At 46.2% G+C, this 22,885-nt stretch overlaps 1 protein-coding gene across 2 annotated transcripts in view; it reads left to right on the forward strand.

The window, feature by feature from the left end:
* Positions 1–298: 298 nt before the first annotated feature.
* Positions 299–22,885, forward strand: part of Mturn (maturin, neural progenitor differentiation regulator homolog) — a 28,539-nt gene continuing 5,952 nt past the window's right edge. For both annotated transcript variants that reach the window (XM_071613957.1, XM_071613955.1), the window contains exons 1-2: positions 299–514; positions 10,463–10,585. In XM_071613957.1, the coding sequence (XP_071470058.1) occupies positions 353–514; positions 10,463–10,585 (285 nt within the window). In that variant the 5' untranslated portion in view covers positions 299–352. The remainder of the gene's footprint in view (positions 515–10,462; positions 10,586–22,885) is intronic.

Consider the following 22,885-nt stretch of genomic DNA (forward strand, 5'->3'; position numbering starts at 1 on the left):
GGCGCCCCGCACCCCGGCCGCGCCAGCCTCGCCGGCGGCCCGAAAGAGGCGGGGGTAGGCGGGGCGGAGGAGGAGCCGCGGGCGCGGCGCCGCGCCGTCCGCGGCCGCCGCCCGCCCCCGTTACACACCGCATGTAAACAGTCCCCTTCGGCGCGAGCCCAGGGACCCGCAGGGAGTCCGCCTGCCCGGCCCGCCGCCGCCCGGGACCCGCGCCTAGCGGAGCGTCGCGCCGTGCTGCCCGTCCGGGAGGAGGGCGCCGAGGAGCGAGGAGGGCGGCGGCGGGAGGCGGAGGGAGCGGGGCGGGCGGCGAGCGCCGAGGCGGAGGGAGCGGCGGCGGGCGCGGCGGGCCACGATGGATTTCCAGCAGCTGGCCGACGTTGCGGAGAAATGGTGCTCCAACACGCCCTTCGAGCTCATCGCCACGGAGGAGACCGAGCGCAGGATGGATTTCTACGCCGACCCCGGCGTCTCCTTCTACGTGCTGTGTCCGGACAACGGCTGCGGCGACAATTTTGTGAGCGCCTGGGGGGGAGGGACCGCTGGAGCGGGTGGGACTGTGGACGCAGCGGCCGCGTAGCTGCGCCGGAGCTTCCTCGCGGTGGGGAGGCGTAACCCGCTGGCCGCCGCGCACCCGCTGCTCCTAGCTGGGTAGGGGAAGCCCCGGGGCCAGGCGCAGCGGTGTCAGCGCCCCGGGTGGGGCGGGTGGGTGTCGGGCTGGGCGCCCGTAGGATCCGGGGAGCAGGGCTGGGGCGGGAGGTGTGGCGTTTTCCGGAGTCCACCCCTTACCCCCGGCGGGCGCTATTTTGAGAACGCGACCCCACTGCTGATGGGCTGTGTTTGGCTTCGAACATCCTGGGGATGTCAGCCGCATCGCACTGACCCGGGCTGGGGCACTGGGTCCCTCTTGAAGAATCCGAAGTCCGGATCTTCCTACACCCGGGCGTCCCGTCCGGGTGAGGAATCCCGTTCCCCTCCCAGTGCGCAGACCCAACTCCACCAATTGCCGGGTTCGGGAGAACCCTCAATCCCCTCCTTGTTATTCCCTGTGCTGCCTGTTTGGACACAAAGCCTCTGTCCACATTAACGATGCCCGATCTCCTGGACCTTCTTTGCGGAATTACACCCTGGATCTTAAAAACGCACGCGCGCGTGCGCATACATCCCAATACACAGACACACACACACACACGCACTCGGGCACGCCTATCCCCCTTTCCCCGGTGCTTCCATTGCTCCTCTTTGAGCCTCCAGCGAGGTGAGGTGTGTGTGTCCGGGGCGGATTCTGTCGGTCCGGAGGCGGCTGCGGCCATGCCGAAGCCCTTTGGCTTTTCCAGGGGAAGGGGAATCCCCAACACCCTTGGCTAGGAGCGACCTGGACCTGAACCTGCGGTGTCTATACCTTCGACTAAGCATCCTGAGCCCACTTGGGATCTTGGCACTGACAGTTTAGGAAGAGGATGCGGAGGGCAGGGAAGTTGCAGTGGAAGGGCGTGGAGACCAAGCGAGGATGGCGTTCCATGAAGTGTTTGTAAGCGCGGGGAATAAATATGGTCCCCAAATGTAAGATGGAGGCGGCTGTGGACGCGGGTTACCGTGTGGTCGCCGGCCTAAGCCTGGAGCTGGCGCTGCTGCCGTCCCTGCCGACGGATGGGGCGGCGCAGAGGCGCGGCCTGGCGCAGGCTCCTCAGGTGGGGCGAGACAAAGCTTGGGCTGTGGCTTTTACTGCCGCGCGCCCCAGTCAGCCGCGGGAAGTTCGCGAAGGAGTTAGAGCCAGAGTGCCTTTTTTGGACCCGGAGAGGTGAAGTCTGGTGCAAGCCTGGCGGATAATGCACGCCCCTCCCACCATCCCCACCTCACTGAGGGGAGGAACCCACCTGAGCCCCGTTTTGTGTCACCGTGGAAGAGGGGTGGCTTTGGGTGACAGCCAGATTTGAGTGCTCCCCGTGCGGCTATTATCAGACGCCCTTCCCTGAGCCCAGTTTCCATATATCCACAAAATGAGCGTAATAATATCAGTGCCCTGATAATCATGTAGGTAGAACACCTGACAGTCTCTCTTAAGCAAGGGCTGTACAAATTTGGGATTCAGAGACCTGTTTTCCAGAGTTTAGAGCTTGTCTTTCTTTTTTTAAGAGCCTCAGTTTTCTCAACTGTAAAGTGGGCTTTCACAGGGTTCTTTTGAAGAGCAAGTAAGCTATTAATACATGTAAGCACAGGTTAACTGTACTGGGATTCACTCCATTGGAAAAGTATGCAAAAACTCCAGGGATAGGTGGAAAGGGAATCAAGATCCAACTAACTGTAAAATGTTAGGTTGTGATTAGGAGTCCCTCCCAGCTCTCAACTTAGTTTTCCAGTGCCCCTCCTCCTCCCTACTGTGTGAAATAGGGTATGGTTCATGGATTTTATGGGGGAGGGTTCCACACAGCCAGACTACAGGGAACATACCTCAGAAATGACTCCAAAGAGCACAAGTAGGCTGAGGAAGGCACAAGGCCATTCTCTTGTCTGGAATGTTATCAAATCATCATTCAGAAACATTATTTGTATTAGGCCCTTTTCCTGAGGCCACCCACATTGAAAATGTCGACTAACAATTTAAATGGAATAGATAAAGAAGATAGAAGGTGGGATGGAAGATAAATAAGAGAGAAGTAAAAACAATTCCTCAGGTAGACTGTAACTTTCTCAAAAGTTTCTGGAAGCCATAATGGACAAGATGCCAACTGCAGTAGTTTTCTTAACCAAATTTTTTCTTGAATCCCCTCGAGGCCAGGTGTGTCCAACTACTGTTTGCTTCTAATAAGTGTCCTACCCTAGTTCTTTTCCTTTTTGTCCCAGGAAAATATGTTAAGCATTAGTGGAAATTTGAGTTGAGTGGAATCCCTGTTATTTGAAAGATTTGTTAACGTATTTACATAGCCATCTCTCAATTTACAAGGTATTTTCACAACATTCGTTTATTTAACAAATTTTTGAGGGCCTATTGTTGGCTGGGCCATAGCTGTCTAGCATACAAATAGACCTCATGCTCCTGGGGCTAGTTTACCTAGCTAAGAAGCAGTGTAGCACAATGGTTAGCACAGAATTTGGGGTCAGATCCCAGCTCTGTGTGCCCTGGGGAGGTCATTTATGCCCTCTATGCCACAGTTTCAACATCTGTAACCTCCCTAGCAGGGTTACTTGGGATTGGTGCTTTAAGGGGGGTCATGGTTTTAGTAGTATATCTTCAGGGTTGCTTGAGAATGTAGTTCCTGGCTTATTCTCCAAAGAGCACAAGTAGGCTGAGGAAGGCACAAGTGCTCAATACTGGTAGCCCATTGTGCTGTTAGCTCTGTAAATTCTACTGTTCGTCTAGTTAAAGACCAAAGAGGTCTTTAACCTCATTCTAAAACTCTCTGTATCTAAATCACCAAAATTCTGCCGGAATTGCTTTCAAAAGGCGTGCAGTGTCCACCTGTTTTTCTGTACTCTCATACTATTGCAGTAGCCTAAGCCAGTATCATTTTTCATTTTATCTCCTAACTTGTCTCCATGCTTGTAGTACCTGCCCCCATGCCAAGCCAGGCTCTAGCCAGTTGTCACTCCAAAGCTATTTAAAATATGATCTGGATCCTGTATAAATATAAATAGTGGTGGTGTTGGTGATGTCACCACCCACCCGCCAACACCCACTCCCCACCTTACCTAAACTGACTTCCCTTCCCTTTGGCAATAAAACCCAAGACCTCGCCCAGGCCTCCAGCCCCTACATAAAGTGTCTCTTGGTGCCTCTCTCACCTCCTCTTGGACCATTCTTCTCCCTTGCTTACTGTGTTTCTACTATACTGATCTCTCTGGCCTCACTCCTGCCAAGCTCTTTCCTGCCCCGAGGCCTTTGCCCTTGCTGTTCTCCCTGCCTAGAACATCCTTGTCCCAGATCTTTACATGACTGGCTCTTTATGGCATGTAGTCCTGGGAGAAGCCTTCCTGACCTCTCCACCTTCATTTCATGTTTTTTGTTCTTATCAGCACTCATTAGGCTGGATATCCTCTTTTTGTTTTCTGTGTTCTCCACTAGACTACAAGTTCCTAGAGCAGAGACCTTGTTTATCTTATTCATCACTGTACCACAGTACCTGGAACAGTGTCAGATGATTGGTATATGCTCAATACACATTTGTAAGAATGAATGAATGAACTGGGCCTGGTTGCACACACCTGAAATCCCAGCTACTTGGGAAGCTGAGGTCATGATTGCAAGTTTAAGTCCAGCCTGGGCAACTTGATGAGACCCTGTCTCAAAATAAATAATAAAAAAGAATGTAGCTCGGTGGCAAAGCACCCTTGGGTTCAATTGCCAGGACTGGAAAAAAGGGGAAAAGAGTGGATAAGTGACAGTCTAGTATAGAAGACAGAGGTTAGATTTCAAGAATCAGACTTCAAAGAGGCAGCAGTGCTAACACGTATGTTCAGTTTACTATGTATCTGACACTGTTCCAGACACTTTGCGAATTTGAATTTGTTGAATCTTAGTGGTGTCACAAGGTATTCTGTATAATTATCCCTGTTTTACAGATGGGAAAACTGAGGTATAGGGAGGTTTATTGACTTGCCCATGGTTAATGAGTAGTAGAACGACCTGGACTGTAGCCTCAGGTTGAATACATAGCATCACGAGAGTGATAGACTCTAGCCCCTCCATGTGTCTCTTGGTGTCTCTCTCACTTCCTCTTGGACCATTCAATCCAGGGCATCCAATCCAGTTGCAGTTCAAGGGTGACTTGTTCCTGGGCCTCACAAAAATCCCTTGAGGTAGGTAGATATTATTACTGCCTATGGTTGAGGAAACTGAGGCTCAGTGAGTGTAAGGTACTCACTGAGTGTAAAGTACTCACAGTGCTAAGAAGTACATTGCTAAGAAGTAACAGAGGCAGGACTGAAGCCCAATTCAGATACCTATTCTGTCACCAGAAGAGTGGCTGTAGGCAGGATCAGGTCAGTAGCTCAGAGCCAGGAGCAAGGACCTATTTTGATTGTCCCTTCACTTTGATGGCTTCTGGGTCCCTTGTGCACTCTTTCCCTCTCACTTCACAGGCCATCCCAACCATGTTGTCCCTTTCCAGACTGCCTCCCTGATTGGGACCCCTCCCTGTGAATGGGTAGTACCTTGGATAAAAAAGCTGTGGGGCTGCGGCTCAGTGGTGCCATGCCAGCCCAGCCTGCATGAGACCCTTGGTTAGGTTCCCAGCATCGCAAAGAAAGCCCCCAAACCAAAACCCCTCCAGTTTCTTTTGTGGAGGGAGTTCAGGGCCAGGCCACCCTGCCTAACTTTACAGGTGCCACAGCAAGGGCTCCTGGGCCCTGGCAAGAGCTCACGGGCAGGCCGTTGTGCCCGTTCCTCTGCAACTCAGAAGGTCCAGGGCTCAGTCAGGTCTGAGGAGTGGGTGGAGTGTTGGCAGCCGCTCACGTGCCCTACCCACAGAGTGACCGCATGTGTATCCCTTCCTGGGAGCACAGCTGGGTTTCTTCCTTCCTCTGCCCTGCCCCTCCAGGCCTGGGTGCTCATGATTACAGGAGAGAGGAGCCATTTCCTTTATTGACCCACCCCCTCTGTCAGCTCATCAGAAACATGCTTGGATCCAAAATTCTGGGTATTTTAATCCTCCCTCAATTCAAAAGCAAAGATAACCATTGTCATAATTAAAAAAGATTTTGTATGGAAGGACTGTGTGATTTGACTTTATATATGTGTGTTTGCTTATTGTATATATGTATATTTTCCCCCTTTGTGGACTATGCATGTCTCTATTCTCAACTAGTTAGTTGATTAAATAACAACCTTTTCATTTGGGAGAGAGAAAATATAACTTATATAACTTAAAGGAGATCACATCATGTTTATGTGGTGGTATATAAGAAAGAGAAGACTTCCTCTTCCATTTCAGAGCTACCCTCAATTTCCTCATTTATCAGACTGGGTCAGGCATACCTTCATTGCATAATCACAATGAGGATTATGTGAGAAGTGATGCTAAGGTGCTTGCCAGCATGTGACACTCCGCAGGGGCCGTGCATTGTCCATACAGAGAGGCCACTTCTGAGAAAAGATAAGCAATTTGTGTTTGTGGAATCGTAAACCTGAAGAGAATCAAGTTATGTTAATATGAATCCAAATAGATGGTAATAAGCATTTACTAGGTTTCTGCTAAATGAGAGGCGATATACAGGTGATTCCTGTAATCTTTAGAACCCCCCTGTGAATATAATCATCTTCCTTGACTTACAAATGGATGTCGGAGGCTCAGTTAAACATTTTGCAAAGTGCAGTTGAAAGTGCATGTGCTTGATATTTGGCTGTCCCCCTTGCTCCTGGTATAACCACAGGCAAGTTAACCTTTCTGAGCCTCAGTTTGGCCTGTGGTAAAATGGGTCAATGGTTGACACAAAGAGCAAGCTCTGCTTAGATACATCTGATCATGTTGGGTGGTTTGTGGCTTTTATGTTCAGCTGTCCTATGGACAGAAATCAGTTCTGGATTAAACTGCACCAATTCAGAATGGACTTAGAATGGCAGAAAACTCACACATCTGTTCAGTTGACTTTTGGTTTCCTTAATGGACTGGTTCCAGGTCCTATCTTGGATACCAAAATCTGAGGATGCTCATATCTCTTTATATAAATGATGTAGTGTTTTTATACAACCTACACACTCTCTCCTATAGACTTGTAATGCGTAATACAATATAAGATACATTTTAAGTGTTATATATACTCTATTTATTTAGGGAATAATGTCAGGAAAAAAGTTTGCACATATATAGTATAGACACAGTTTTCTCCTGATATTCTACACGGATGTGGAGCCACACATACAGAATTGTGTATACAAAGGCTGACTACACTACAATGAGAGAGGCCCATAGCAAGGGCCCTGACTCAGATAACTGTCCAGAGAGGAGAAATGTATGTATTCTTAACACCCACAAACTACTACTAGCTTAAGCACCCAGAGGCCCAGCAGCATGCCCACCAGGACTTAGAATAGTAGGAGCACACAGCTTATACACAAAACAAGAAGGATCAAATTACCTTAATGATTTAATACCATTTTTTTGACAAACTAGATATTCTCATCTACACTGTAGAAAGGGAAAGGTGTTCATTTGCTTATTTATAGGTGGCATAGTTTTATTTTCTTAGCTGGGTGAGCTTTTATAATAAACTCCTTCCCACCTTAACAGAAAGAAGGGACACAGATTGCCTATACTTCTGTGGGCCTCTTATTGTAGTACAGTGAATGCCACTTCACTAAAGCTCACCCCAATATGAGATTTGGAGTTGGTTGTAGTCAATAATGGCATTGCTTGAGGTCTTCCAGAAAGATTTTAAATGTACCACCACTCCCACATTACCACTCTAAATAGGATTAGCCAAAGTTCTGCTCTTTGCCTGGTTCTCAAAGTGTGACCCAGAACAGCAGCATGCTTTTACAACACTGTGTACCAGCCTGGCACTGTGCCAAGCATCACCTGGAATTTCTTGGGAATTGAAATCAAAGATGGGTGTTGGGTTATATGCTTAAAATATTTTCCCAGTTGGAGTTACTATGGCCATGCCTTGTGGCCCCAGCACTCTGAGTCTTTGCCCACCTATTTGTCTTTCTATGAGACTAGACCACCAAATCCTGTTCTCAGGGCCATCAGCCCTGCCCCCAAGCGTTCTCTCTGCCTTCCTTGGTTTTAATGTGGACCCCCTCTGTTTTTCTGAGAAAGTAACCCTCTTCCCTCAAACCTTTGTCTGTTGATTGTCCTGAAGTGCCTGAGTGTCTTCTCTGGGGATACTGATGGGAGGTGATTTTTCTTTCTTTGCCTGGGCTGCTTAGAAAAAGCGTTAGCACCAGCTCTGTGTCCCATCTGTAACAAGTGGCCAGGCCCACACATCTTCCTCTGTTTGTCCTTTTCTCACTCTTAGTTTTAGCTTATTTTCCTTCCATTATTTTACCTTTGTCCTTTTTCCCCCTTACTGCAGACTTATTTTTCAGTTCAGCTTGTCTTGTATCCTATGACTCTTTGCCACCAGCCTTCATTAGTTTTGGAAAGAAACAGCTTAAATAAAGTGAAATACTTTTTGTTCTGAGATGCAGTGGATATAATACAATGAGCAGACAGCAAATGGAGGTGTCTTTTAAGTGGCCATGTCCACCTGGATTTGTGTAGTTCTAAACCCTGTGTCCCTTACTTTCTCATGCGGATAGAGAGATTCAATTAAATTTTTTTTTTTTTTTTGGTTGTTTGTTTTAATCCACAAAACTGGGAATCAGGGAGAAGTAGAGAGCTAAATAAAGGAAATTGGGCACAAGGCCCTTTGGTGGGTTTTAGGTCTTCCTTCTCTAACATATGTATGAATAAGTGAATGACTCCAAAAGGAGAGTAATGGACATTGCAACATGAACAATCTCTTCATGAGGTTAGAGATGCCTGCAAACACTTATCTGAATAAACTGATCGCCAGGAGGTGGTGGATACATTGTAATTCTGTTAAGTTATAAGCTTTTCTGTTGACTTTGTACTTTCAAGCCCAAATGCACTTTCAACAAAAAAGTATGATACCAGTTTTTCATAGATCCACATACTTCTGAATTCAGGGTAAAGTCACACCGGGTATCTGGTTTATTCATTGAGTCACCTTAGCTATGTGGAAGGCAGAAAGTCCAACAAGCCATTTCTCCCCATCCTCCTGCAGATGCAAAAGTGGAAAGAAGGTTCTTACTCAGATACACACTGTTACCAGCCTGGCACTGTGCCAAGCACTTAATAAAATTTCAACTTTTCACTTTCTAATCTTGACACTAAGTCTAAAGATGGGAGGCTTCAAATTGTGTGATGCTAGATTTTAATCTCAGTTCCAGGTTGGGTCCTAATTTGAAATTAGCTGGAACTTTACAGATTTGAGGGTGAAATGAATGCTAAGCAGAACGTAATAGAGTAGAACTTTGTTGTTCTTGCTGAATCTTTGTTAATTAAGAATCAAGTGATATAGGTAATGGATATAAAAGTGCTTTGTACTACCAGACTTTCCTACCATGTAAGAGACTATTACATAAGTGACATTTCAGTGGCTTGACAGCATTAAGGGTCTCTAATTAATAGGGAAGAACATTTGAGCTGTTCTCTTAAGCTAGAGGGCCTGGCTGTTGTCTTTATTAGGTTGAGGAGGAAGCTCTGGAAGTCTGCTGGAATTAGAGCAGCGGGTGTTGGAAATGGACCTTTACAACTGCGAAACACAGATAATTGGGGTATGAAAATGGCACTTTAGCACCTAGTTATCCTCACTTGGATCTGGGAGCATTTGAAGTGTGCAGATCTAGTTCTTGGAAATCCTGCAGTGAGAAGGGAGGCAATGAAATGTGTTTATTGAGTGTCAAGCATAACTTTCTAGGGTTATTCTTTAATCATTTGTATGAATAGAAGGGGGGCGATTGTGCACGAGACATGGGCCATTTCTCCAAAAAGATCTCATTCCCTGTGGCCTAGCCCCTGTGACTTGTTCCAGTCCACCAAATATCCAACCCTCTCCTTGGCCTCATGCAGTTTTATCAGTGTTGAACTGTCACTGAAACAGATCCTTGTACTTAACAGACTCCTGTTACCCGAGAGTCTTCCTCAGATATGCAGAGCTGGGGCTTCTGCATTCAGATCTCTCCAGCCTGCTTCTTGGGCTTAGTCCAGAGCCTTGCACAGTTTGGGGAGAGGTTTGCCTCACCGTTTAAGATGTTCTCATGTGGAGGAAAACTTTATCGAGCCTTAGGAATAAAATAAAACTTAAAACCCATTTCCTCTCTGCGTGTGTTACCTTGCTTGGTGACGCCTGGGTGCAGTGCTCTCTTAGAGCATGTTCAGGGTGGTCAGCTTTTAGCAAACCTTTGTTTCCCAAACCTTTGACTTCCTGTGGACTTTTTGTGCTCTCTTAAGTTCATTTCATTTAAAAAAAGTAGATTTACCACCACCCCCACTGGAAGGCTAATCTGAGTAAGGAACAACTTGTTCCAAGTTCAGATTATGAGCTATGCTTAATTAATCCTTCAGCCATAGCTGAAGGCAAAGTTAAGGAGTTTGAAGGCAAAGGCTCTGGCTTCTCCCTACCGTCTTAAAACCACCCTTAGCCTGCTAGAGCAGGTGAGCTGTGGAAATCACAAGTGAGGAATGTCCACCCCCCTGACCTCTTTGCTACCTGTGAGCAGATGGGGAACAGAGCAGGTGAGAGCAGGAACCAGAGCTTGGGGCTTCTGTGGATTAGAGATTTTCTGACCCCCTTCCAGGCAAACAAATCCTGAATGAACATGGATTTCACTGTGCACTAGAGCCGTCTTCAGGTTCATGTAATTAAAAAAAAAAAAAATCTGCATGGCAGTCTGTGATTCACCCCGAGGATAATGACCTGTGTGTCTTTGTTTTCTCCTTGCCCTCATGGGGGCACGCAGCACGTGTGGAGCGAGAGCGAGGACTGCCTGCCTTTCTTGCAGCTAGCGCAGGATTACATCTCCTCCTGTGGCAAGAAGACACTCCATGAAGTCTTGGAAAAAGTCTTCAAGTCCTTCAGACCTGTAGGTGCCTGCTTGGCCTCTAAAGCTAGCTTGTTTTCTGCAGTCATTGTGTTTTGAATAATATGGGTGGTGGGGAAAGTGGGCAAAACCCTGGCTGACTAATTGTTTTTCTCTTGTCTGTCCTGTGGCATAAAGATAGCAGCCAGTGTGGGGAGGCTGTGGGGGAGGGGGAGGGGACGGGATGTGACACAGCTGCTTGTTGCAGGGGTGATGGTTATTTCTAGCATCACTTGAGTTGAGAATATCTGATAGGGAGGAGAGCAGACAGATTCTATGTGAGACAGTGGAGTGTTCCTATTCTCGGCCAGTAGACTTCAAACCCACAAGCCTGGAAGCAGTTGGGAGGTTTTGTTTAAATGGTGGGGTCTGTACTGAGGGTTTGCCAGAAAGCATATAAATGTTATACTTCCATGTTTGTGGGTGCAGATGGGGATGAAATTGGATCCTGGTTCTATTCCTTTCCCTTTTTACCAAGTCTCTTGTGCAGAGCTTGCTTTTCCCCTCCCTCTCTTGGGATTTCGGAATCCATCCTTCTGTGGCTGCTGACAGGCTGTTTTCCTGCCAGCAGATAAACATGTAAAATGAGTGTTTAGCCCCGCTTTGAACATTCCCTATTTCCCTGTCTTTATTGGAAGTTTAGGTCAGATGACGAACGTCATGATGTTCCCCCCCAAGTTCAATTCCCTGCCTGCTGTAAACATTCTACATATTCAATGGTATTTGCTGTCGAATTTCTATTTATTTTTTGAATTGTTTTTAATATGATCTGCTTCTCCACTGTAATTTCTGGCTTTTAGTTCTTTGAACACAGTAGCTTGGTTGCATAATAGCCTGTGTCTAACATTCCAGTGTCTCGAGATTTATTTCTGTTTGGCATCTTTCTTTCTTTTTTCCCCTTTTGCTGCCTGTTCCTACTCCTTGGTGTCTTGTTTCTCTGTGTGTTGGATCATCTCTGTGTGCCATTTTGTATATTTGAAAGTTTATGTAGGTCAGGCATGGTGGTGCACACCTGTAATCCCAGTGGCTTGGAGGCTGAGGCAGGAGGATCGCAAGTTCAGAGCCAGCCTTAGCAAAAGTGAGGCGCTATGCAACTCAGTGAGACCCTGTCTCTAAATAAAATATAAAAAAGGGCTGGGGATGGCACCCCTGGATTATAATCCTTGATACCAAAAAGAAAAAAAAAAGTTTATATATAGGAGTAAATTGTGGCTTAAGATGACATTATCTTCCTCCAGAAAGAGTTTTGTTAGCTCCTTCAGGACTCAGGGCCCTGTCAGTCTGAGACCACTTTTGACAGTTTGAGGCTTGTAGTTCTGTGAGTGCCCCAGGTGAGAACAGTCAGCCTGCAGGACTGTCTCTCCTAGCTCATCCTCATTCCTAGCTCAGGTCTCTGCTTGGGTGGGATCAGGGCATCATGTCTGTTTTTTTGGAAGACTCTAGGCTTTGACTTCGGTCCACCATCTCCTAGAATAAGCTGAGAGTGGAGTAAAGTTTCTAGCTGCTTCTTCCAGGTCAGCAGAAGCCTACAGGACAAAAGCAGCTCTTTGTGTCAGGCATATCTCTCTAGAGCATGTTTTCCATATTAAATATGATTTTTTTTCATATTTTACTTGTTCTCAATGGAACAGCTGGGGCCCATCACTTAGGCCACCACTGTAAGGAGTGGAATTTCAGTGGCTTTGGTCACATTCTCTGGTTTGTATCATTCATCCAATCAGCTCATTTTTTGTTTGTTAATTTTGTAAGCCAGTTTGGCTCATTCAAAATGGGTGTTTAGGTTAAAAGTACTGGTCTTTCCTGCTTTCAGTCACCCAATAAACATTTCTTGAGAAGGGGATGTGATCCGACTTCACTTGGCACCACGTGCTGCTCTGGTCCCAGCACTTGGACGGAGTGAGTGAACATCTTGGATCTCACAGAGCTCGCGCTCTGGACTGGGAGGACAAGATGAACAAGTTTATATATAATGTGTCAGTAATAGGTGCCAGGAAGGAAAGAAAGAAATCATGGATGGGGCTAAGAAGTGTTAGGAATCCTGAGGTGTTTGATGAGGGGGAACAAGGAAATCTTCACTGAGAGGGTAACACTGGAGTAAAAGCTAAGTCAGGAGAGAGCCATGAGGAAATCCAGGGGAATAGCAGCACAGGTAGAGAAAGCAGCAAATCCGCAGGCCTTAGGTGGTAAGCACCTGTGTTTCAGGGACAGGAATCACCAGCCTGGCCGAAGGGGAGGGGAGACGGGACAGAGTGAGGTGAGTCCAGGGAACACAGGACCTTGCAGCTGTCCAAGGATGTTGGGAGCCATTGGAGGGGTTCAAGAAGAAGGGGGATGTGATCTGACTTCAGATTTTGAGAGGCTGCTTTAAGGACTGTTGAGATTAAGCTGTCAGAGGAGAAAGAAGGGACCCACAGGGAGGCTGGTCACGTCTTCCAGGCAGACCTGATGTGGCACCACACAGAGGTGGAGTAGAGAGCTCGGATTCTGGGGACACCTTGAAAACAGATCCAGCTAGACTTGCTGATGAATTGGAAGTGGGATGTGAGAAAAAGAGAGACCAGGATGACGCCCGAGTTTCTTGCCTGAGCACTGAAGGGACCCGCATAGTCATTGAGATGGGGCGGGCTGTAGGAGGAAAAGATGGGGTGTGATCCTATTAGAGCTCACTTTTGGACATATCGATGTTTGAAGTACCTACTGGACATCCAAGTAGATATATCAAGTTAGGCAAAACTTTTTAAAAAATCAATTCCTCACCATGTGCAGTGGTACAGTCTGTAATTTCAGCTATTGAAGAGGTTGGGGCAGGAGGATCATGAAGTTTGAAGCCAGCCTAGGAAACTCAGCAAAACGCTGTCTCAAAATAAAAAATAAAAAAGACTGGGGTTATAGCTTAGTGGTAGAGCACCTAGGTTCAATCTCCAGTACAGGAGGAAAAAATACAAATCCTCCAAATCTCAACTGGAACAAAATGCCTATTAACAAGGAGTGTCCACTCTGCAGCTGATTTTCTTTGGGGTGTTTGTTCATTAGCCTGCCACCCAGTTTTCTTTACACGGATGTCCTCTATGCTGGAGAGCAAAGCAGCTGTGGAACTGACTGACCTGGAGAAGTAAGCGCCAGCTAGAATTTGTTTTGTTGTTTTTCTTTACTAAGTCTGGCTGCATTCTGGCAGTCATATGTGAATGGAGGAAAATTCTGCAGTCCAAAAAATCCAGATGTGTAGCTGAAAGCATTCAGATTGGATGAGTATTTTTTTTTTTTTTTGGTTTGAGCTGTGTGTATCATGGAGACAGATCCAGTTCCATGATACTGGGCTTCCAGGTTCCATTAACAATGTGGAGCTTTACATTGTGAGCAGGGGTATCACTCCCCAGGTGGAGAGGCCTTGAGCTGGCAAAGAGCCTCTTCCATTAGGAAAGGTTACGCTTAGGGAACTGCCTTGGCTGGTCTTTGCTCCTCCTGGAAAGGCCAGTGAGAGGCTTCTTTGCAGGATGGGGAAGGGTAGTTTGTGTGCCTTTGGGCTGTGATGTCTCCCAGGTAGAATGTGCACCAGATTGGATGAAAAAGAGTGTTGCCAGCCCCAGTAAAGGACTGTGGAGATGAGTGGGGAAACTTGGGCCCTCTCTCTCTCCACTGAGTAGTGCACTTCTTCCTAGAGGTGCTGCTTATGTTTGTTCAATGAAAAGGGAGATTTGGGTTTAGCAGGCAGACAGGAGGCTTTGCTGCTGTGGCCAGAGTTGAAAGAACTTGGTGAAGAAGCACCTACCCCAGGGCTACAGGGCTATGGAGCAGTGAGACCAGTGCATCATTTCCCTGGAACTTTGTAGTGATTGAATCAGCTCACGCAGTGGCTGCTGCCGCTTTGCAGTGGAGTATCCCCAGCAGGAATTTCTTCACCTGCATCTTAGAACAGCTGATCCAGGCCTTCAAATCCCTGTCTTCCCATGGTCACCCCATCTCTAGGTTTTGAACTCATGATCCTCCTGCCCTGTGCAGTCTCTCCAGAGAGAGAAATACCTGATGGTCGACAGTCCTCAGCTGCCTGTTGGGACCCCTGCCAGGCACATTCACTTGACCTTGGGCACCCTGTGTCCATGGGCATAAGAGCTGAGTGCTGAGGAACACCCTGCCAAGGCCATGCCACCTGGGGCACTGTGTATGATAACATCCACACTTCAGGGTCTATACACCTGTGCTCCTCCTCTGCTTTGCCTTCCCCATGCTGAAACAATCAATGTCACAGAGTTCCTCCTCTCTCAAGAAAGCTGTTGTTGGATTTTTAAAAGAAAGAAAAAAAATATATATATATTTTTCTTTTTAGCCATCTTACTCCTTGTTTTTCTTCTACTTCATCACATTTTCAACAGAATGTATCAATCTGCCTTGCAAAGTCCTGCTGGGAAGGGTGCAGGGCAGGGCACAAAATGGCCAGTTCTTGCCCCCAGGGTGCTGGCTAGGAGAGACAGCTACATAAACAGAGGGAAACCCTGTGGCACAGGGTAGGGCATTGATTTTGGCCCAGGCATGCTTCTAGATGCTACACTGGACAAGTTTATTCTACTCTGTGGGTTCTTTAGGGGAAATATTTCTAAGAGGATTTTTTGTGAGCAGATACTACATAGGGTGTCGTTTGTGGTTTTTTAGCCCAGTTATGTGGGATCAGGATCCTACAGTGATGAAGTCAAGCTCTGTGGAGAGGCCACTTGGGTTTATTTTAGTTTGTTTGTTGTTTTTGCTATGAGGGACTGAACCCAGGGGCACTCAACCACTGAGCCACATCCCAACCCTTTTTTGTATTTTATTTAGAGAGAGGGTCTCACTGAGTTGCTTAGGGCCTCACTAAGTTGCTGAGGCTGGCTTTGAACTCATGATCCTCCTGCCTCAGTCTCCTGAACCACTGGGATTATAGGCATGTGCCATCACACCCGGCTCAAGCCACTTGGGTTTGAATCCTGGAACACTTGTTGACTGGGCATCTTTAGACTAGTTACTTATATTTTCTTCTGTTTCTCAGTTTTTCATTTATAAACCAAGGAAGCTACTAATAATAGTTACCTTAGGGATTCTGGGAAGATTAAACAGAACCATTTTGCTGGGGTAGTTTTATAGAGCATCATACGTGATAAGCACTAAATAAATGTTATAATTGATGTGGATGAGGTGAAGACACGAGGCAAAATACTGTGAGAGGTGATCAGGACTTACTGAAAACTTTGGTGGGAGGCTTAGGTTTTTGGTAGAGAAAGAAAACAATTTGCCAATTAATTTCATCACAAGCTTGACAGAAGCATCTGGTTAGGGCAAGGGATTTTTAAAAGTAAGACAAAATTTATCAACACTGATTTTGGGCGAAATAAACACACTGAGTAGCTAGTCCATGTGGCTCACTGCTTTGGGTGCTAAGGCTACAGGAAAGATGCATGGATGCTTTATACTTTTTTATACATTATATGTTTTAAAAGCTGTTTTCTTGCGATGTGTTACAAGTGCTAGGAACGTCAGAGTCGGGGCCAGTGGAGGCACACAGGGCCAGGAAGTGGTTTCATGAGAAGGTTCCACTGTAGACATGCTCAGAGCAGGATGCTGTCTAGCCAAGGAGAAGGTCCAGGAAGAGCCCATCTTGGCTGCCTCAACTCAAGTCCTTAGCAATGTCCCCAGGTTGGGGAGTGGGATCAGTTACCCTACCCTGCTCCCATGCTGTGTGGCCTCCTGGAGATTGCTCAACTTTAGTTTCCCATCTTTAAAATGGGGACAGTGCCTGTTTCACTGTCTTGTGGATCAGTGGGGAGTTAGGAAATCAGACTGAGGACACAAAGGACTGTTATAGTCCAGCCACCCTGCTGAGGTTGGTTTCAGTTTCTTCCTCATGGCTGGTGTTAGGGAATGCTCACTGGATTCAGCTGACCATCTTCCCTCCCAGAGTGGCCCACATCCTATTCCACTCCAGGGGCTCAGAGGTGTGATTCATTTTCTCTTCCACTGGCCCATCATATCCCAGTGGTACATGGATGGAAATGACAGTGACATGCAGGAGTTGTTGCCATCCCATGGCAGGCACTACTCCCCATAAATGGCTTCAAAAACTCCACCAATAACTGGCAAATTGCAAGTCCATTCTTGGAGCCCTGCATTACGTGACCCTCAGATGATAGTAGCTGCCGTCATGTGATTGAGCTAGATAATGAAACAGTGATTATGGATCTCAATAATGGTGATTGTGCCATTCATTTTTTTCCTCAATGTTTTTGTATCTTTTTATTTTGTGATGATTGACAGACTGACTCTGAATAAATGAGAGAAGCGATAGCCTACTATTTCCAATTTTACTGCATAACTCAATCTCATCTTTGCCCTTGCAAATCCTTGCCAATTTGTAGCAAGGGACTGCCCTTTCCTAGAGGGTTGTCTTCCGTCCCTTTCTGCCCTGTGGGCGTCAGGGTCCCCTGGAGCCTGTGGCTGTTGCAGTACAGTGTGCTGCTCTGGTTGATGCTGCTCTGACGGTCCCCCCTGGCATCAGATCCTGTGGTGCCTTTGGTTTCTCCCTCCAAGTGACCCAGGTCTTTTTGCCCGAGGTCACAGTGTGACTCTGTTTCTTCTCTCAAAAAACAAAGATGCTTCTGTCAGAAAAAAATACCCTAATTCCAGCTCACTGACATGAGGAAGATTGATATTTTCACTTGGCCACTAATGACTGACGACTCAGGGATGGTTCCCAACAGAAATTTTTTTGTGGCCCAGAATAGTTTAATTCTTTTTTCTGCTCCTGTTGTCTGAACAACAGCCTGGAGAAGAAAAGGAAGCCACCTGGTGGAGCTGCCCCAGTGGGTCCCAAAGTCCCATGAGAAAAGATTCTGTACACTTAATGGGTTTGAAGAAACAGTATTGAGTGTTGGTAAATTTAATTTTATCATGGCTTTTGTTTTCTGCTCATGTTGGAAACATTCAAACCCTTGTTGTTTTTTTAAAAGGAAAATGGCCCCTAGAAGTAAGAGACATCTACCTCTTTTGCCTATTTGGCTCCTACATCCTGTCTTGCTGCCTATCTCTTTTTTTCCTGGTATCAAGGAGACTGAACGGGGCGTGGTGGTGTATGTATGTAATACAGCAGCCTAGGAGTCTGAGGCAGGAGGATTGCAAGTTCAAAGCCAGCCTCTGCAACTCAGCAAGACCCTATCTCTAAATAGAGTATAAAAAAGGGCTAGGGTGTGGCTCAGTGGTTAAATGCCTCTGGGTTCAATCCTCAGTACCAAAAACAAAAACAAAACAAAACAAAAAAAGATCAGGATTCAGTCATGGGTTTCTTGGAATCACGATGGTACCAAACATCATGGATCACTAAGATCAATGGGGTCAGGTTACCCAAATGCTTCAGCATCTCACTACTCAGAGTAGCTACTGGACTAGAAGTATCTCCATCACCTGGGAGCTTCTTCAAAATGCAGAATTAGGTCCCACCTGAGACCCACTGCATTTTAGGCAGATTTCTTGGTGCATTACCTACACAGTAAGGTTCAAGAAATGCTGAGGGGAGCCTCTGGAAGCAGCATAAGGGAACTCTGAAGGCCCAGGGCACCTAATGTATGCACCAGAGGCCTCACTGATAGACTGCTGTCCAAGGCAGAGGCACCGCCTTCCCTCTGATAAAGACTCTAGCCACTGAGTGCAAAGAGTGCCCCCTTCAGAATGATGCCAAATGTCAGCTGAATGTGGTGTCAGATAGATTATATCATTGTCCTGAGGCCCTCTCGTCAGACCCACAGGTGACTGGTTTTCTGGTCTTAGGACTTTAATTCTCAGCATTGGCAGCATCCCTTTCACACACAGCCTGCTAGGATGGGTGGGCCTGCGGTCCTGTGGGATGGGAGGTTGCTCCCAGGGAGCCTGTGGGCAGCAGGGCTCTGGAAATGCCGTAGTTCCTGCCAGAAGGAGCAGAAATTTGTTATTTCCCAGCTTACTGAGAAAAAAAAAAGGGGGGGGGAGATGTGTGATTATAACTGTCAGGAATAATGTAAATATACCAGCACTTCAGCTTTTTTCACCTGTCTCCTTTTCCAGAAGGCATGGGCACAATAAAAGGAAGGACCCACCAGGGTGTACTCCTGACTCTAAAATTGCTGCTGCTTCTCCTCCTCCCCTTCCTCCTCTCTTTCTCCTCTTCCTTCTGTACTGGGGATTGAACTCAGAGGCACTTTACCACTGAACTGTGTTCCCAGTCTTTTTATGCAGGGGGTTGGGGTGGGGTGGTAAACCAGGGAGGCACATTCCCAGCCCTTTATATTTTTTTATTTTGAGACAGGGTCCTACTAAGTTGCTTAGGGCCTCACTTAAGTTGCTGAGGCTGGCTTTGAACTTGTGATCCTCCTGCCTCAGTCTCTTGGGTTGCTGGGATTACAGGTGTGCACCACCATATCTGGCTCTTCTTGGCTGTGAAAGATTTGGATCCAGGACTTAAATTTAGATTTGGCTTCCATAGATGGTAATGAGACAGATGAGAATGCTAGATTATTATATCTGCATGATATTCTCGGAATTCTAGGCAAATTCTCATTCTGGTATTTTAGACTGTGCATAGGTATACATAAATGTAGACATCAGCATTGCACATTTTCTCTTCTTTTTATTTTTTATTATTTTGTGGTGCTGGATATCAAACCTAGGGCCTCTCATATGCTGTGGCAAGTGTTCTACCATTATGCCATACCCTAGCCCCAGCTTGAATATTTTGCCCATCTAGATTGAAACCAAGACCTCATGCATGGTAGGCAAGTACTCTACACCTGAGCCACATCCCAGCCTGGCATTGCATATTTTAAAAACATGTATTTCTCAGTAGAAAACACTAAAACATCTAGCTATTAGGCACAGCATTGACAAGCATCTCCAGGGTAGCCTGATGATTAGGTGTGGAATGTCTGTAGTCAGATCACCTGGGTTTAGATCCTGGCTTTGCTATTACCAGGTGAGTTTGGCAGGTTACTTAGCCTCTCCAGGTCTTACCTGTAAAGGGGGATAATAATAGCACCTCCTCAGGACAATAGCACCTCCCCACAGGATTATTATGAGGACCAAAGGAATCAGCATATGTGAAGCTGCTCAAGACCACATCTAGCAGACAGTGAGTTAATATTCACCATTATTGAAGTATGAGACATCCCCTCCTTCAGTGGAATGCTGAATGCAAGCCTGGAATCAAACCAAAAAGGCTGACAGATTGAGGTTCACCACTTTTTACTTCCTAGAGTGCTGATTCACAGCAGGGGGGTCTAGAAAGCAGCACAGCAGGAAAGAGGCGGAGAAGCCTGGCTGGAGCAGTCTACTGAGGCAGCAGGAACTCCCTGAATAACTGAGCTGACTGTGCCCAGCATAAGGGAAGCAGGAGAATCTGGCTGGGTGTTTCCATGACGCTGGACTGTTTGCAGACCACCGCACCTGCATGTCTTTGAGCTCCATCATTTGTTCCTCTGTGAGCTAGAGCAGGCGTCATGATTCATGATTCGATTCACAGAGGAGGATGCTGTGGCGCAGATGTCCCCACCAAATAGAGCCCTGGCTTCAGGACTCCAGATCCAGTGTCTTTTCCCTCCCAGCCTCTCAGTGGATCTGCAGCCCCTGCACTAAGTGCCTGAACAACCCAGAAAGCCATCAAGAATGGGCTTCTCTTCTTCAACCCCTGCAAAATGTAAGGGGTGAGCAGTTCTTCCAAGAACAATCAAAACACTTCCTGCTAAAGTGGAGGGCTTCCCTTGTGGCTGGTGCTCTAGGACCTGTGACTGTGTGCTTTGAAGGTTAAGGTAGGGAGCTAGAAAGAGGAGGGGGAGAGAGCTGGCTTCATGCTTGGCCTGCTGGGTCCTCTTCAACAAGGCATGCTAAACTGATGAGCCGGAGAGTGTTAAGTGCTCTTCAGCTTGGATCAATGTGTATCACCTGGTTCCTAGCAAGAAGAATGGTGGATGGCATGTCTATTTGGGACAAGGAGGCTCAGCTGCACCCTCTTTATCCATGACAGTCATTGCTAACTGACCTTAATCTTTCCCCCTGAGTCTCAGAATTCTGAACCCAGGACTCCAGGAAGCTCTTATCAGTCACATCTGTTAAGTGAGAGGATCCCGTTGTCCATTTCTCATTTACTGGCATCCCTTCAGTGAAGTGAACAGTTAATTTATTTTGAATTTCTGCATCTTCAATTGGTGTTTAGGTGACTCGGGAATTCCTGGTCATGGCAAAAAGGTATTTACCAGCTATTAGGGATGTGACCACTCTGACACTTCCACTTTGCTGTATCATCAAGCAGCTCTTCAAATAAAACTTGGCCACTTCATTGGCACACAGTGGTCATCTGTGTTCATTGTGACCAGCCATCTTCTCTCTCTTTGGAGGCAACTGTTTTATTCCATCCACTAAAACCTAGAAGTGAGACAGTAGTAAGAAAAGGGGGGCTTCTCTTTTCTCCCGTTCACATCCGAGATTAGCACACCCTGTCCAGACAAATTGAGACCCACCCTTTCTGCCCTTCTCCTCCAAGGTGACCATGTTGCTCTGAGACAGCTGTAGTACATGCCCAAGGGGACAGTATGTGTCTACAGTGGTCTATGTCTACCTTAGCAGGCCATGTACATAGTATGACCGATAATGCCTCATAGATGATTTTGTCCTGAGTATGTCTATAGGGCACTGTGGGATCTGTGAGAGTTGCAGTTCTAGAACTTCAGAGCACAGGCATTATTTCGATTGGACCTCTACTTTCACTCTTTCCCCATTTGAGCAATTAGGAGGAAGTTGGGGAGAAGGTGGCAGGACAGTAGACAGGCAATACAGAATAAACAGAATGATAACGCTGATGCTGACTTTTTTTTGTTGGTTTTTTATTTTTTAATCAGGGATTAAACTCGGAGGCACTCAACCACAGAGCCACATCCCCAGTCATATTTTGTATTTTATTTAGAGACAGGGTCTCACTGAGTTGCTTAGTGTCTCTGTTGCTGAGGCTGGCTTTGAACTCACCATTCTCCTGTTTTAGGCTCCTGAGCTGCTGGGGTTACAGGCATGCACTACCATGCCCTGTGATTTTTTTGTGTCTTAATTCTGTTCGTGTTTGAGCCATTAGGGCAACTTGGTGATGTGGCTTGAAAGTGATCAGTCCCTAGGCCACTATATCAAAAAGTCTTTTGGTCACTCACTGCCAGGTTGTCACCGATAAACTCAGGATCCCTGAAGGTCAAGACTTCCTTCTGGCACAAGAGCTTTGGATTCATACTAACCAGACCTGGCAAATGGCACTGTTTCCAACCAAAGACCTGACTGTGCCTTTCAAAAATGTTTATCATGAATTCACTCTGAATGTTCCTGATCATCCTTAGAGTGTTGGGAAATATAAAAAGATGAAAAAGGGAAAAAAATATCCATCATCCCATAAACTAACCAAAAAATTTCAACATTTAGATATATTTTATTGAAGTCTTTTTAATGCATCTATGTATAAATTTTTAGAAAACTGTCTCATAATGAACGTGCAATTTTACCAATTTTACACTTAAGTACCAATTTTTATATCATTTAATAATTCAAAAACACCATTTTAAGTGGATATGTTAAGAGTTCATCTTACTGACACACCATAATTTATTTAACTCTTTTGCTGATGAACATTTTAGTTGTCTCAACATTTTTATGAATCGCTATTCATAATAGCATGTGTTTGGGGGGAGAAAATAGAATAGGAGACAGAGTTTTTCATGTCTTGATGGAATGTCAGTGCTGTTCATCATATGCTATCACTAACCTCACAGATATATGCATGTGCACACAGATTTTATGTTCCTGCATAGATATACAGTATGCTTTTTTTTTACAGCTCAAAAAGCATTTTTTTTTTTTATATCGAGGATTCAATTCAAGGGCACTTAACTACTGAGCCACATTCCCAGCCCTATTTTGTATTTTATTTAGGGACAGGGTCTTGCTGAGTTGCTTAGTGCCTTGCTAAGTTGCTGAGGCTGGCTTTGAACTTGCAATCCTCCTGCCTCAGCATCCTGAGCCACTGGGATTATAGGCATGTGCCACCTCCCCTGACAAAAAAAGCACTTTTTAAATTAGAGCTTTATGGGTGTGCATAGTAATTGGGTTCATCCTGACAGATTCATACATGCATGGAATTCAACTTCAGTTCATGATCCCCCTTTTCCCTGCCCTCCCCCATTCTCCTTCCTCTACTAGACTTCCTTTCACTCTTCTATTTATTTACATTTGATTGGTTATTTTTACTTTGCATAAAGGTGAGCTTCCCTGTGGTATATTTATATA

Source organism: Marmota flaviventris, chromosome 1 (genome assembly GCF_047511675.1).
Source record: "Marmota flaviventris isolate mMarFla1 chromosome 1, mMarFla1.hap1, whole genome shotgun sequence".
NCBI lineage: Eukaryota > Metazoa > Chordata > Mammalia > Rodentia > Sciuridae > Marmota > Marmota flaviventris.